Below are 17730 nucleotides of genomic sequence, written 5' to 3' on the forward strand. Positions count from 1 at the left end.
TTAGCCAGGATGGTCTCGATCTCCTGACCTCGTGATCCGCCCGTCTCAGCCTCCCAAAGTGCTGGGATTACAGGCTTGAGCCACCGCGCCCAGCCAGAATTCTGAGATATCGCTTATAGAGGTTTGTGTTATGGCAATTTGACATTACCCTTCTTTGATTCCTGCCTTTTGAGATCTATCGCCCACAGTTCCTGACGAATCCTAAGAAATAAGCAGTCCCTACTTTTATATACACAATATATTTCTTCCTGAACACTATTGTTTAAAGCGAATGCCATAAGGCCAATCCTAAGTGAACATGTGTTGCTGCCTTCATTAGGTTGAACATCAGCAGAAACTGTCAACTAAGTAGTGAGAAGTAAATGTATTGGTTATTAAAAAGAACATTTAACAAATGGGCAAAATATCAAGATGCAGAAAGTGGGCACTGCTTGTATAGGAGTTCTTCTATCTTAAAATTTGCACTGTAAGGATGAAAATCTTTTTAAAAACAAATTCGAAGCAAGCTCTTCTAACAGCATCATCCCCAAAGGCTATGTGGTCTAAAAACCCACTAGCCCGAAACAGTTGGTTATATATTATACCTTGAAGTCTGTGTTGTTTACGTGTTCAAAAACCAAGGCGGGGGTTCGTGACTAGGGGAAAAGAACAAAAACAAAAACACACATTAGCAACAGCCCTGACAGCTTTAGTGGGGACAATGTTTGCGGATGCTGCATGGTGAATTTGGCAGTCCTCGCCTCAGTAGTAAGAAACCCTCTATTGCTACAAGCCCTCCCCGCTCTGATTATCACCACACTTAGGTCATTTTTGGGATGGATTTCAAACAGAAGACATGGAGCTGAAGTCTCACCAGGCTCTAGGCAGCCCGACAATGCGCCCACCGCCCATCGGCATCGGACCTGAGTTTGCAAAATGGATTAACACATTTCAGTTTCCAGTGCTATCAGTCTCTTAGCCTAGAAGAATAAGAAATAGTCTGTGGGTGGAGGTCTCTTTGAAAGAAAGACCCAAGCTAGTTAAATGGTATATCTAATTAAGCACTTTCAAAGCAGGACTTAATGATGAGGGTTGGGGGAGGGAACAAAAAGAGGCCAGTTGTGCTCCAGGTCAAACACCATCTCAGCCCTGGTGGGCCTTGCTAACACCTACTATACTCACCACAGGGTCTTTTACAATGTCTGCCAGTGTGATGATGTTGGGACCTCCTCTCAAATTCTCCAAAATCTTTATTTCACGCTTAATTTTCTTCTTTTTTACTGGCTGAAAGGGAAAAGTACATCAGCAAAAAACAAAACAAAACAAAACAAAACACTCTTTTTCAGAGTATTTCAACATGTAGTGTAATATATAAATGGCTTACTTATGTGCACCTTGAAGGAAGAAAATGTCACATTCATCTCTGAATCCTTCTCCTAGCACTGTGCCAGGTATTCTGCAGGTACTTACAAATGTTGAATTGAAAGAAAAAAAGATTTCTATTCCAAAGACCAGACTTCTGCAGAATTAGCATTTCAATCATCAGTCTTGATGTTCATGTTTTAAAACATGTTAAACATGTTAATGTCTTAAAACCTTACAAAGTAGCAATTTAAATGGTTAGTAATACTAAAGTATATCTTGAAAAGCTTTTTATCAATTAGGATGAAACATGGGCCCTTTCCATTTCTTCTTCTAATCAGGGCCAACAACAAGGATGGTCAAAACATCTTTATGTAGCATAACCCTGAGGGTAAAGTTTGGGTCTTGGAGTCATAATGCCCAATGTGAAACCTACCTTTACTACTTGCTAGCTATAATGGCAAACTACATAACCTCTCTAAGCCTTTCATTGTAATGGCAAACTACATAACCTCTCTAAGCCTTTCATTGTAATGGCAAACCACATAACCTCTCTAAGCCTTTCATTGTAATGGCAAACCACATAACCTCTCTAAGCCTTTCATTGTAATGGCAAACCACATAACCTCTCTAAACCTTTCGTTAGGTGTAAAATGAATAACAAGAGTACCCATCTCATAAGATTGTTCCAAGAATCAAATGAGGTATTTGAAAGACTTCAGAATATGGCTGGAACATAACATAATAATAACTGTCTAGCCTGATCGCCAATACTCTTTTTTTTTTTTTTGAGACGGAGTCTCGCTCTGTTGCCCAGGCTGGAGTGCAGTGGTGCGATCTCGGCTCACTGCAAGCTCCACCTCCCGGGTTCACGCCATTCTCCTGCCTCAGCCTCCCGAGTAGCTGGGACTACAGGCACCTATCAACATGCCCAGCTAATTTTTGTACTTTTAGTAGAGACGGCGTTTCACCATGTAAGGCAGGATGGTCTCGATCTCCTGACCTTGTGATCTGCCTGCCTCGGCCTCCCAAAGTGCCAATACTCTTATAAATGAATCCCTCCATTCTAAAAAGAGTACTCTGCAGAGTGTATCTTAAACATTCCTTTGTCCTCACCCATCCTTTCCACATCTGTTCTAGTATGGAATCCTTTCCATTTTTTTCTGAGGAGCGCCTTAGTCCAACTGTACCTCCTTTATAAAGCCTCCTCCTTTTCTTTTCTTTCTTTTTTTTCTTTGAGATGGAGTCTTGCTCTGTCGCCCAGGCTGGAGTGCAGTGGCACGATCTCAGCTCACTGCAACTACAACCTCCCAGGTTCAAGGAATTCTCCTGCCTCAGCCTCCGGAGTAGCTGGGATTACAGGCACACGCCACCACGCCTGGCTAATTTTTGTATTTTCAGTAGAGATGGGTTTCACCATGTTGGCCAGGCTGATCTCGAACTCCTGACCTCATGATCCACCTGCCTTGGCCTCTTAAAGTGCTGGGATTACAGGCATGAGCCACCGTGACTGGGCTTATAAAGCCTTCTCCTGAATAGTCTAAAACAGTCCTGGACCAAAGGAAATACAATGCAAACCACATGTGTAATTTTAAATGTTTCTTGTGTAGCCACATCAAGAAATTTAAAAAAGGACAAAATTAATGTATTTTATTAATCTAAAATCTTATTTTAACATATAAATCAATGTAAAAAATTACTAATCTATTTTACCTTCTTTTTTCTGTATTAAGCCTTTAAAATCTAATATATTTTACCCTTACAGCATATCTCAATTCAGCCCAGCCACATTTCAAGTGCTTAACAGCCTCATGCGGCCTGTGTGCCTGCTGTACTGTGGACTGTGCAGGTCTTTTCCGAGAGTGTTGTCACCTCAGACTCGATGCCCTGCATAGAACTCTTAGAAGTTAAATACATCTCATCTCTTCATTTACAAGATTGGTAGTTACTAAAGTTTGATGACCAACAATCATCTGGATTTTTCTGACATACAGACTCACAGAACCCACCAAGATTTACTAAATCAGAATCTTGAGAGGGAAACGGGGTATTTATTTTTAGATACTTTCCAGGCTGATGATCCAGGTCCAGAAACTACTAAATAATATACTATAAATTCTCTTAACTTTGTCTTAAGCCTCAAGCACCTGGTAGCAGAAAGCAAGCAGATTTTGGAAACACCGACAGTTCTCAAAACCTGACTTTGTGGTTGTGCAGTGTTCAGAAAAGCATTTAAATGTTTCTCATTGCTGAAAGGGACTATACTTCCCCGTCAGTGATTTATATACCACAGTTAGAACAGGTCCAATGCAAAGGGGTACCCAATAAATAGAAGCTATTTTACTAATGACTTCCATGTAGTCCACATTGAATTCAACCCACGACCTCTTACCCAATACAGTATCTACCTAAGAAACAAGATAATAGAAGTTTTCTCTTCCTGCTGGGAGATCTTTCTATCCTGCAGAGACTAACCCAACAACTTACCTCCTGTTTTTCATTAACTCAATTGCTGGATTTTTTAGTGGAAAAAAAAGCTTCTGGTTGACAAAACTATTCTACAGAATCCTTCGAATCTATAAACTTAAAAAGCTGGTTTGTGACAGACCAGGCAGCTGACTCAGGCCCTAATTTAATGTGATCAATGCAACTTTTTCTTATTAAACAGGGGAGATTAAAAATTTTAAATATGGTTTACGAAGGAACTTCATCTATACTTACACCACCTACCCACAGTTACAGTAAAATATACAATACAGTTAGAAAAACTGAGCTGAAAAAAATCTTTCTAAATTACCCTTCATTCAAAACTATCAAGGGCTCACAATTATCTACAGGAGACAGTCATAATTTTAAGACTGCAAGGAAATGCAGAGATTTTTTTCCAGGCCTTCACCAACTTAATCTCTCTTTCCAAGTTCAACTCCTATATATGGTCACATAACATTATATCTTTCACATGAAATATTTCTCTCACTTTTCCCTCTTCCTCCTTTCTTATCTTGGTGCACTCTATAGCCTGCTTCCCTTCACCACTTCCACCCAACACCTATCCAAATCCTCCTCCCATTTAGCCTGAAGACAGCTCCAGGGAGCTTTTCCTGACTACTACCCTCTTCTGAACTGTAGACCCACTATTCATGCTTTTCATGTGGCTCTAAATAATAATATATCACCTCATTCTATCATATACCTTTCCATATGAATATCACCATACAATCATAAAGAACTCCAGTCTCCAAGGTATGCACATACGCACACAATTTTGTATTTAATCCTTTGTTTTTCGAGACAGGGTCTCACTCCCATTGCCCAGGCTGGAGTGCAGTGGGTTTCATCACAGATCAGTGCAACCTTCAACTTCCAGGCTCAAGTGATCCTCCCACTTTAGCCCCTCGAGTAGCTTCAACTAAAGGCACATGCCACTACACTGAGCCAACATTCTTTTAATAGATGGATAAACATGTCCTAGGTTAAAAGGACTACTGTGGCTAGTCACCCAAATGTTTTGATTTCCAACCCAGTTCTCTTTCTACATATTTCAAGATAGATATAAATACTTAAACTCTTTGGTTCTCAAATGGCATGTGAGGCACTCCAGCAATGCGCAGGAGTACTATGGAATACTTTACTTTTTTGAGGAAAACACACCAAACAATCATTGCATCTGCCAGATACTGGGTGCACTACCAGCTTGAAGTAGTTCGTAGTTTCAACATTAGATTGTATTATATTCCTTGTGAGGGCGCATATTTTTTGTGAAGCTGGGTTTGCAGAAGTTGCTGTGATAAAAAGCAAGTACTGCACAAAAATCAACGACAGGATATGAGGGTGGTGGTGTCCAATCTGATTACAACATTTGAAAAGCTATACAGTAACAGGTCTACATAACCCGATGGTAATAAATTATAGTTACTAAGAATAAAACTATTATTTTTCTTTTTATTTACGTGAATAACTTTTTAAATGGCTACCAAGTCGTTAAAATAGAAATACTTAGTGGCCAGGTGCAGTGGCTCATGCCTGTAATCCTGGCACATTGAGAGGCCGAGGCGGGCAGATCACCTGAGGTCAGGAGTTTGAGACTAGCCTGACCAATATGGTGAAACCCCATCTCTACTAAAAATACAAAAATTAGCTGGGCATGCTGGCATGCACCTGTAGTCCCAACTACTTGGGAGGCTGAGGCAGGAGAACTGCTTGAACCCAGGAGGCGGAGGTTGCAGTGAGCCGAGATCTCGCCGCTACACTCCAGCCTGGACGACAGAGCGAGACTCCATCTCAAAACAAAAACAAAAACAAAAAAAATAAAACTTACTTAGCTATTTGGACCTTGCTACTTAATACAGAGATGAGGTATTTCTTGACTTAGGAGTACCATGAAAAATTACTAAGATAGTATAAGTGTTATAAATTGAGAAAGTTTGGAAACTTCTACTTTTCAGTGTCAAATATGAAAAAGTTCCTGTGGTAAGGAACTATATGCTAAGTTCCCAATATAAGACAGTGCACAGCATGTTATAACTAAATTAGAAGTTGTATATTGGTAGCCCAGAGGCCAAATCTGGCCTGTGCATTATTTTTTAAATCTTGAGCCAACACTTAAAAGTCAGGAGAATTCATATACAAATATAAATTTCTGGCTTTTCTTTGGAAAACAGAGTATGAAGCAACAATGGACTTGCATGACTGCAGGGCAATCATCAGCTTCAGCTGAGAAGCAGCTAACTCCTTTTGAAGAGGCATGTGTTTCCCAGTTTGTTTTAGTCCCTATCACTCACATCATCTAAGCATGGGCAATTACACCAGACGAGCTGCACTGATATCATCTGTCTGTCCCCCTTAAGTCCTGTGACTTACAAAGTAGAGGCAATTTTTATTTATTTATTGAAAATAAAAGCCTCATTATATAATGAAAAGTATAGGAAATAAGTATTAGCCAAGAACTGGGAGAGAAGAGGCTATACCTTTGCTCCCTTACTCTGCCACAAACTAGCAATATGAGTCAACTCAAATCACTTCTTTTGCTTCAGTTTCCTGATCTGTCAAATAAGCAGAACTTGTTCAATTGAGTTCATACTATACAAGAAAATTTTATTTATTTGCTTTGGCACCAAAAACCTTTTAAATGCTGTTTTAAAAAAGTCTTCACAACTATTTTTAAAAATCTATATTCCAAATACCTCTGAAATTATCTCTTGTACTCACCTTGAGAATTTTAACAACAACTTTTTCATTATTTGTGATGTTGATGGCTTCAAATACTTCACTGTATTTACCTCGGCCTAATTTTCGAACCAGCTGGTAGTCATCTTGATTTCTGTGGACACAAACAAAATGACTTATAAACGGTCAAATTATCAAGCATCAATTCAACTTACAGGAATCTACTGCCAGCAGGTGTAAAAGAAGAGGTATTTCAAATAATTCCCAAATTGGTTTCATTGTATTTTTTTTAATTAGGCCACTTAAAAATACGTGTGTTCCAAATCCTAGAATTAGGAAAACTTACACCTTTCAATTATTCTTTCAAATCCCAAACTGTTTACATCTTTACTGGCATATGACATGGAGCTAGCTTGTATTAACGTTTGTTCTAAATATGTTTGTCTCCAACAAGAGACAGCTTTCCCCAAGAGAATAATTTTTATATATTCTTGTCCCTTAGGGCTTGGTCCAGTGTTGGCACTTAGCAGGAACTCAAAACATTTTGCAAGACTGTTTCAATCTAGCCAACTTTGGCAGCAGCTGATTTTTAACAGGCCTCTTTGAAGGTAAATGGCTTTGAAATGTATAGGCTTAATCTATTTGCCCTCCAGGACAAGCTCTGGGGATAGTCCATGTGTAGTAAAAGTTCGCAGAGCACACTATAGATTGTAAACTATAGTCAGTGGTCCTCTCCTCTACTTATACCCATATTCTGTGACCAATAAGCAACATCAGAGGTAATAAACAGAGGTAGAATAAGGGAAATGCCAACATTTTCCTCCTGCCCCTGCCTGCTTCCAATGTAGAGGGCTGTGCTCTGAAGAATGACAAACAGAGTTCCATTAAGGCCTAAATTCTATCTACTCCTGCTGGAGCTACTAAGTATCCAATATGAACCAAATCAACCATATCAACCATTCATTTTCCTCAAGTAGCTAAAAAGAAAGTGAATGAAAAGACAAAATGTACTAAAAACAATGGACAACATTATAATCATGGTAGGTCTAGGGGAAGAAAGCTCCTACTTCTTTCTGTCTTGAGTTCTCTTCCTATGGGAGGGTATACAAAACAAATGCGAGCAAACAAACAGTACCATGTCAAAAGCCCAAAAGGGCTCTTTAGTGCCATTTAAGCAGAACCAAGTGCAAAGCACTCAATTTGAAGATAGCAGTTGAAATTCCTATAGTAAACAGTGTTACCTAGAGTCCAAAGCCTGTGACATAAACGGAAAACTGTTAGATTATCAGTAGTAACAACATTTATTGGTAGTAAACCACACTGGCACTTAATGGTGTCTTTACAGCATACAGTGTCTCTGTATTCAGAAGCAATGTATTTATTGTTAAGAATCATGGCATACTCAAGTTAGCTGGGTGGGGCAGCAGATGCCTGTAATCCCAGCTACTCCGGAGGCTGAGGTGGGAGAATCGCATGAACCCAGGAGGCAGAGGTCGCAGTGAGCCGAGATCACGCCACTGCACTGCAGCCAGGGCGACAGAGCAAGACTCATCTCCACCCACACACACACACACACACACACACACACACACACACACACACACAAATCATGACATACTCAAGATTAAACATACACCCTATGACAATTTAGGGAAGCATCCACTTACCACTTACAGGTTATGGAAATCACACGCAGTCAGATATAAAATACAGCATACAGGAGCTGCAGCTTTGGTTTTCTAATTGCTTTCTTTTGCACTTGAATATCAAAATACTTTTATCACATAAGTATGATCTGACCAATTAAATGTCTACCACATTGGGACAGGAAATGCAAACATCCAAATGAGTCTGCACAGAGAATTAGGAGGGCAAACACAGCTGCTCAGGCAGACTACAACTGTTCAAGATAGAATTTGGGCTGAATTCCATGTTAAGACATGGGCAAATGTTTAAGAATTTAATTCTGCTTCTCATCAGAAAGAAGTTACCTTTTTGGAGAACTGTTTCATCCTCCTGTATCAACATGAAACAACATTCAATACCTCAAAATACTTTATGTAAGATTTTGGTGCTTTCAAAGTCTCTCAAGTATCGATTCTCACTGATCTGCAATGCCCTTAGCTTGATAAGCAAGCTGATAGGTAACTTTTTATTGCCAGGTGCCTGTACAGAATACTGTCATCAGTTATTTAATGACATTCTGAGAAATGTGCTAAACATCAGAGTGTTTACACAAACCTACATGGTATGGCATACTACATACCTAGGGTATAGCCTATGGCTCCTAGGATACAAATGTGTACCATAATAAAAAGGCAATTGTAACACAATGGTATTTGTGTATCTAAACATAGAAAAGGTAATGAATGCATTGTTGATGTTACGACGACATCATTAGGCCACAGAAATTTTTCAGTTCTCTTATAATCTTATGGTACTGTCCTACATGTGGTCTGTCATTAATTCAAACGTTGTTATGTGGTGCATGACTGCATATAAATCAGAGAAAAGGATAAGAAACTAAAATGATTTTTACATGGCAAGCCCATTAAAATTGTTCACTTGCCAAAGCAACTCTGCTTCTTCACTGCAAAACCAAATTTTCAGCTCAAAAGAAGAAAACACAAATTGGGCTTTGATCTTGAGGTATACACATACAGAGTCATGGAGGTTTTCTGACAAAAACTACTCAACAAATCCACAAGATTCAGCCCTCTGAGTGAGTATAATGAAGTCAACAAAAACAATTACCCCCATTCCACCACATGTGACTCGTAATCCCAGTATTCTCGAGGTCTGTGTGTATTAACATCTGTGTAAACTCTGGCCCTGCTTGGCACGGGTCCCGACATGTCAGACAGGTTGGCGGACAAAGCTGGACTTGATGTTTGGAGATCTGGCAGTCACTGTGTTCAGAGGCAGCTGGGGGTAAGACCTTGTTTCAGACCTGTTTTCTTCAAACTGCAGAAACAAAATGCACAAAGTCCAAGGAATCATTTGCAGAAGGTATATGGGAAGGAAATAATCTTACAAATAATAATGGCTTGAAATATACCTCTGGCTCTCCTACCTATAGCCAATAAATATAGCTCAACTGTGTTAACCAGTGCTTCCTATGAGAAGAAAAATACCAAGAAATACTGTAAACTGATATTTGCTTTAATCATATTTTGCCAAATATCCTGTTACCTATGCATGCAAAATTTGAATAATTTTTGTAAGACAGCCTGGAAGGGAAAAATGGCATTGAGGATAGATACATCAGCATTACCACTATTTATATATTCTACAAAAGGTATTGGCAAGAAAAGTACTTTCAGCAGCTTTCTATAACTTAAGTAGGGGAGCTAAAAGGTTCTAGAATGGCGGCAAAGCCAAGAGTACAACTTGTCAGTCTGACTCATATTTGATGAAACCAGGAAGAGAATAAAGACTTGTTCTCATATGTCAAAGTTCCATGTCATCTTATAGCAATCCAAATCTTTTGGGGGAACCTTATGGTAATAATCAGTAGAACCTTGATCACCATTTGAAAGACACACTTGATTTCATTAAATTTAAAAACAGAAATCAGTAATATTCTCTATTTAATACAGGAGCTTAAAAACTGGCATAAAACAGTAATACAGATTAGCTGAACTATGCAAAATTTGACACTGGTGGAAAATTAAGTAAAATGTTAGAAATATGCTATCAAATCAGGTTCCTTTCCAATGATGTCTTTCCTATCTCCTACAGCATTTGCTGATTCCCCTCATTATGCACTTAGATGAAATTGTATTGAGTTTCCAAATGTGATAACATGAGAAGGATACAACACCTATGCAGTTTCCTGACTGAGACAGCATAACTTCAATTTGTATGTGTGTATGTATGTATGTATGTATTTTAAGACAGGGTCTTATTCCACTGCCCAGGCTGGAGTGTAGTGGTGTGATCATGGCTCACTGAAGCTTCAACTTCCTAGGCTTGGGTGATTCTTCCACCTCAGCCTCCCAGGTAGCTGGGACTACAGGCATGTGCCACCACCCTCAGCTAATTTTTTGTATTTTCAGTAGAGACGGTGTTTCACCATGTTGCGCAGGCTGGTTTTGAACTCCTAGGCTCGAGCAATCCTCCCACCTCAGCCTCCCAAAGTGCTGAGATCACAGGTGTGAGCCACCGCACCCAGCCATAACTTCAATTCAGAAAAAGAGGAAGTGTCTATTCAAAAAGGCGAAAGGGGTACTATACTCCTAAAACATGTCCATATCATAAAAGACAAATGGAGGCTAAAGAGACACTGCATAAATGCAATATGCTATTCTAGACTGTATTCCATACTGCAGGAGGTGGAGGTGAGGATGCTATAAAAAACAATATTGACAGAACTGGAATTCAGAGGGTATTAAATTATTGTATCAATGTAAATTTGTGAAGTTGGTACATAATCACAACAGTTAAGAGAATATATCTATTCTTCTTTTTTGAGATGGAGTTTCCCTCTTGTTGGTCACGCTGGAGTGCAATGGCGTGATCTCGGCTCACTGTAACCTCTGTGGCCTCCCGGGTTCATGTGATTCTCCTGCCTCAGCCTCCCGAGTAGCTGGGATTACAGGCATGCGTCACCACGCCCCGCTAATTTTGTATTTTTAGTAGAGACAGGGTTTCTCTATGTTGGCTAGACTTGTTTCAAACTCCCGACCTCAGGTGATCCACCCGCCTCGGCCTCCCAAAGTGCTAAGATTATAGACGTGAGCCACTGTGCGCAGCTCAAGAATATGTCTATTTTGTTTTTTTTGAGACAGAGTCTCGCTCAGTCACCCAGGCTGGAGTGCAGTGGCTGGATCTCAGCTCACTGCAAGTTCCGCCTCCCGGGTTTACACCATTGTCCTGCCTCAGCCTCCCGAGTAGCTGGGACTACAGGTGCCCGCCACCTCGCCCGGCTAGTTTTTTTTTTATTTTTTAGTAGAGACGGGGTTTCACCATGTTAGCCAGGATGGTCTCAATCTCCTGACCTCGTGATCCGCCCGTCGATCCACCCGCCTCGGCCTCCCAAAGTGCTAAGATTATAGACGTGAGCCACTGTGCGCAGCTCAAGAATATGTCTATTTTGTTTTTTTTGAGACAGAGTCTCGCTCAGTCACCCAGGCTGGAGTGCAGTGGCTGGATCTCAGCTCACTGCAAGTTCCGCCTCCCGGGTTTACACCATTGTCCTGCCTCAGCCTCCCGAGTAGCTGGGACTACAGGTGCCCGCCACCTCGCCCGGCTAGTTTTTTTTTTATTTTTTAGTAGAGACGGGGTTTCACCATGTTAGCCAGGATGGTCTCGATCTCCTGACCTCGTGATCCGCCCGTCTCGGCCTCCCAAAGTGCTGGGATTACAGGCTTGAGCCACCGCGCCCGGCAAGAATATGTCTATTCTTAAGAAATTTTCCTGAATTAGAAGTAAACAGCCATGATGCATGTAATCTACCCTAAAATGATTTAGAAAAAAACTGTGCCCACACGTCTACATGTGTATATATAGAGCACACATGACTGCACACACAAAAATAATAAAACAAGTTGGGTAAAATATTACAATAGGTAAATGTGCGTAAAGGGAATAGAGATGCCCTTCGTACGATTTCTATCTACTTTTTGTTGAAACTTTTTTGTTTGAAACAAGGTGTCACTCTGTAGGCCAGGCTAGAGTACAGTGGTCTGATCACAGCTCACCGCAGCCTTGACCTCCCAGGCTCAAGCAATCCTCCCACCTCCGCCTCCCAAGTAGTTGGGACCACAGGCGTGGGTTACCACACCTGGCTAATTAAAAAAAATTTTTTTTCTGTAAAGATGGGGTCTCCCTATGTTGCTCAGGCTGGTCTCAAACTCCTGGGTTCAAGTGATGCCCCCATGCAGTCTCCCAAAGTGCTGTGATTATAGGAGTGAGGCACCATGCCCAGCTTGTTGAAACACTTTTTTAAATTGTGGTAAAATATACATAACATAAACTTTATGGCCAGGCACAGTAGCTCACTGTGGGAGGCTGAAGAGGGTGGATCGCTTGAACCCAGGAGTTGACACCCAGTCTGGGCAACATGGCAAAACCCCGTCTCTACTGAAAATACAAAAAATTAGCCAGGTGTGGTGGTGTGTGCCTGTAGTCCCAGCTACTTGGGAGGCTGAGGTGGGAGAATCACCGGAGCCCAGGAAGTTGAGGCTACAGTGAGCTGTGATTGTACTACTGCACTGCAGCCTGGGTGACAGGAGACAGACCCTAACTAAAAAAAAATAAAAAATACCATTTTATCTACATTTAAACATAAAGTTCAGTTGCATTAAGTATATTCACATTCTTGTGCAATTATCACCAGATCATCCATTTCTATAAATTTTTACTATCCCAAATTAAAACTACGTATCCACTAAACACTAATTTTCCCTCCAACTCTTCGCAACCACTATTCTATTTTCTGTCTGAGTTGGCTATTCTAGGAACTTCATACAAGTGGAATCAGACATTTGTCTTTTGTTTTGTTTATTTAATTTAGCATAATGTCTTCAAGGTTGATCCATGTTGTAGCATGTGTTAGAATTCAAATCCTTTTAAAGGTTGAATGATATTGTACTGTATATATATATGCATATATGTATATATTTGTCTTACGTATACACACACACACACACACACACACACACACTACATTTTGCTTATCCATTTATCTGCCGACGGACACTTGGGTTGCTTCCACTGCTTGGCTGTTGTAAATAATGCTGCTATGGACATAGGTGTACAAACATCTGTCTGAGACCTTGCTTTCAAATCTTTTAGGTATATATCCAGAAGTGGAATTGCTGAACCATGTAGTAATTCTACGTTTAATTTTTTGAGGAACCAGCATATTGTTGCAACAAGCTGGGCACCGTGGCTCACTCCTATACAGCAACTGTATCATTTTACACTCCCACGAACAGGGCAAAGGCTACAAAACTTCTCTATACCCTTACTAACACTTGTTATTTTCTGTTTTTTGCTTGTTTTTATAGAGACAGGGGTCTTGCTTATGCCCAGGCTGGTCTTGAGCTCCTGGCCCTCAAGGGATCCTCGCACCCCGGCCTCCCAAAGTGCTCTCAAAACAGGCTGTGCCTGGCCTATTTTCTGGTTTTTCTTCTTCTTCTTCTTCTTTTTTCCCAGTGACAGCCCTCCTAATGAGTACGAAGTCGTATCTCATTGACTGTGATTTTAATTTGCATTTCCCTAATGATTAATGATGTTGAGCATCTTTTCACCTGTTTATTGGCCATTTGTATATTTGCTCTGGAGAAAAGTCTATTCAAAGCCGTTGTCCATTTTTTGATTGGGTTGTTTGTTGATGATGCATTTGTTATTTATACTATTTTTTTGCTGCTTACAAACTGCTTATCTTTCCAAAGCTGTATTTAAGCTGTAACTTAGCTACTATACCCAGAGAGAAGCCAGAAGACGTACCTCCTTATGCCCACGGTGTCAGCAGCTAAAGGCTTTCAGAAGAATAGTAAGAGACTGGGATGGAGATTAATTCTGTATTCCTTAACCGTGACAAACACAATTAATGATACTCCACTCCAAATACATGAGATCAAAGGATTCACATGCTGACTTACGAATTCTTCCACCCAAAAAACTCCTGTAACTTGCCTCTGTTCAACTCAAACCTCCTGAGGTTCCATAAATGTACTAAATGACCAGAAAACAACAGTCATTCAAGTACCAGAAGTCTTTAAAATTATTTCTATGTCTTTGATTTTATAAAACCTGGGTGACATTAATCTATCTTCACTTAATATCAGTTAAAAGTATAACCACACACATACACGAACACATCAAACATGCAAAAAATAGATGTTTTCTTATAATTTTTCTTCTTCCCAAAGAAACAAGGTCACCTATGCTGTAGGATTGGATGACTTTCTGGGACTACTATGCCTGCACTGACAGCAATGAAGATACTAGGAAAACAGTAGATAAAGTTGTGGGTGTGAATATGGCCAAAATAGTATAAACAACAGCATGAACCCAACAGAAATACTATCCCCAGAAATTTATGACTTTTAATATACTAAACTTTTAAATTCTCAGCCTCTCCTCTGACTGAAACAGTATCTTTCTCTTTAGTCTCTGCATATCTTTACACTTCACTCTTCCGGTTAACATTTTATACTTGTAAGACAGCCTTCATCTGTGGATCTAAAACCCCTCTTCCTATAGCTTAAAAAGTGATCTCTCTGTTGGGCTTTTTCCCAGCTTTGGTTCATCACTTATAAAACTTAACTGTGCTTGCAGACTGAAGGGAAAATGAAGTGAGATGATCTTCCAGAAAGGGCTTAGAAACACCAAATGCATGTAAATTTGTATTAAGTAACTACTATCCCCTAGTTCCTTAGTGAAAGCTAATAAGCAGAAACCTATCTTTATAGGCTGGAATCTTCATTCTTTAAAATACAAAAATTATAGTAGCCGTGGTTAACTCCCGGCTCCTGAGTTAACCCCTGAGGGCTAACTCACAAGGAGACATGACATTAAAAAATGAGTCCTAATTTCTCCCTGGAAATCATCTGACATATGGAGAACAGCCAACTCCTATTACTAGTCCATGTACATTCTTATCACCCAGTCATCTTCTGCTATCTCAAGGCCCTGGCATCCTCTGTGAGGAGTAGAAAAAGACTAATTACCAAAGAAACTCTTGAGATTCTCGAGTACTTGTCTGAATGACCCTTGAAGCTTTGGGGATCATCAACTGGGACCTAATTTATGAACTAGCAGATCTGATTCTCCACTGGGAAGACAACAAGCTAACTGTTTTTGCAGTACCCCCAAAGAGGTGCTTCACCTTACTGTCATACATACCAAATAATCTGCTTATAGTAAGAAAGGTATTCACATGAATTTCAAATGGCTGGCCTTCATTAATTATATGGCAAAATAAAACAGAGGGTTCTTCAACTATGACTCTGTAACTTCAGATAGATAAAAGGGTACTAAGGGATTGGGGGTTAAGGGATGGTGATAAAAAGGGGATGTGGAGGCCGGGCGCGGTGGCTCAAGCCTGTAATCCCAGCACTTTGGGAGGCCGAGACGGGCGGATCACGAGGTCAGGAGATCGAAACCATCCTGGCTAACACGGTGAAACCCCGTCTCTACTAAAAATACAAAAAAAAAAAATTAGCCGGGCGAGGTGGCGGGCGTCTGTAGTCCCAGCTACTCGGGAGGCTGAGGCAGGAGAATGGCGTGAACCCGGGAGATGGAGCTTGCAGTGAGCTGAGATCCGGCCACTGCACTCCAGGCTGGGGGCAGAGCGAGACTCTGTCTCAAAAAAAAAAAAAAAAAAGGGGATGTGGAGCCCAGTGTGGTGGCTCATGCCTATAATCCCAGCACTTTGGGAGGATCACTTGAGCCCAGGAGTCTGAGACCACTCTGGGCAACATAGCGAGACCTCTTCTCTACCAATAACATAAAAATGAGCTGGGTGTAGCGGACTACAACTGTGGTCCCAGGTACTCAGTAGGCTGAGGTGAGAGGATCACTTGAGCCTGGGAGGTCAAGGTTGCAAAAAGCCATGATCTCGCCACTGCACTCCAACGTGGGTGACAGAGAAAGATCCTGTCTCAAAAACAAACAAACAAAAAACAAAAACAAGAGGGGATGCGAAAACACAGAAAAGAGAGGTCAAAGATAAATATTATCATTATTATTTTTTTGAGATAGGAGACAGGGTCTTGCTCTGTCACGCAGGCTGGAGTGCAATGGTGCAATCTCGGCTCACTGAAACCTCCACCTGACCTCCTGGGCTTCAGCAATCCTCCCACCTCAGCCTCCCGAGTAGTTGGGACTATAGCAGTAGGCCATCAGGCCCAGCTAATATTTGTATTTTTTGTAGAGACGAGGTTTCATCATGATGCCCAGGCTGGTCTCAAACTCCTGGACTCAAGTGATCCACCAGTCTTGGCCTCCTAAAGTGCTGAGATTACAGGTGTGAGCCACCGTGCCCAACCAAGATAAACATTATCTTATTTAGAAATAGTATTTCACTTATACCTCTGCAAATGTATGTATATTCACATGTTGCCCAACAGGAAGAAAACACACAGCCTACATTTCTCAATTTTTGGTTTGATTCTTCCCTACATTCCTTATTTTGTCTACCCCTTAAATATATAACCATCTACTATGAAAAAGTACTATCCTAGGCCTTAAGAATATAAGTGAACAAGGCGGAACAGGGGTGAGACAAGTATGCCATTAAAGATTTTACCTATGGATGTAATTTATAGATTTAATGTCATCCCCATCAAGCCACCAATGACTTTCTTCACAGAACTGGAAAAAACTACTTTAAAGTTCATATGGAACCAAAAAAAAGCCCGTATTGACAAGACAATCCTAAGCCAAAAGAACAAAGCTGGAGGCATCATGCTACCTGACTGCAAGCTATACTACAAGGCTACAGTAACCGAAACAGCATGGTACTGTACCAAAACAGAGATACAGACCAATGGAACAGAACAGAGCCCTCAGAAACAATACTATACATCTACAACCATCTGATCTTTGACAAACCTGACAAAAACAAGAAATGGGGAAAGGATTCCCTATTTAATAAATGGTGCTGGGAAAACTGGCTAGCCATATGTAGAAAGCTGAAATTGGATCCCTTCCTTACACCTTATACAAAAATTAATTCAAGATGGATTAAAGACTTAAATGTCAGACCTAAAACCATAAAAATCCCAGAAGAAAACCTAGGCAATACCATTCAGGACATACGCATGGGCAAGGACTTCATGTCTAAAACACCAAAACCAATGGCAACAAAAGCTAAAATTGACAAATGGGATCTAATTAAACTAAAGAGCTTCTGCACAGCAAAAGAAACTACCATCAGAGTGAACAGGAAACCTACAGAATGGGAGAATATTTTTGCAATCTACCCATCTGACAAAGGGCTAATATCCAGAATCTACAAAGAACCTAAACAAATTTACAAGAAAAAAATCAAACAACCCCATCAAAAAGTGGGCGAAGGACATGAACAGACACTTCTCAAAAGAAGACATTTATGCAGCATTATGCGTCTACATGAAAAAATGCTCATCATCACTGGCCATCAGAGAACTGCAAATCAAAACCACAATGAGATACCATCTCACACAAGTTAGAATGGCGATTATTAAAAAGTCAGGAAACAACAGGTGCTGGAGAGGATGTGGAGAAATA

General features: G+C 40.5%; 1 protein-coding gene across 3 annotated transcripts in view; it reads right to left on the reverse strand.

The window, feature by feature from the left end:
* CSNK2A1 (casein kinase 2, alpha 1 polypeptide) overlaps positions 1-17730 on the reverse strand; it is a 71449-nt gene that overhangs the window by 19822 nt on the left and 33897 nt on the right. Inside the window, exons 2-6 of one of the 3 annotated variants that reach the window (XM_011960452.1) lie at positions 9458-9471; positions 9262-9385; positions 6550-6661; positions 1162-1263; positions 585-635 (exon numbers count right to left, since the gene is read on the reverse strand). In XM_011960452.1, coding sequence (XP_011815842.1) covers positions 585-635; positions 1162-1263; positions 6550-6661; positions 9262-9362 — 366 coding nt within the window. In that variant the 5' untranslated portion in view covers positions 9363-9385; positions 9458-9471. Of the gene's footprint in view, positions 1-584; positions 636-1161; positions 1264-6549; positions 6662-9261; positions 9472-17730 lie in introns of all 3 variants that reach the window. The other 2 variants (XM_011960443.1, XM_011960460.1) reach the window with 2 other exon arrangements.

This window comes from Colobus angolensis, unplaced genomic scaffold, assembly GCF_000951035.1.
Source record: "Colobus angolensis palliatus isolate OR3802 unplaced genomic scaffold, Cang.pa_1.0 Scaffold114, whole genome shotgun sequence".
Lineage (NCBI taxonomy): Eukaryota > Metazoa > Chordata > Mammalia > Primates > Cercopithecidae > Colobus > Colobus angolensis.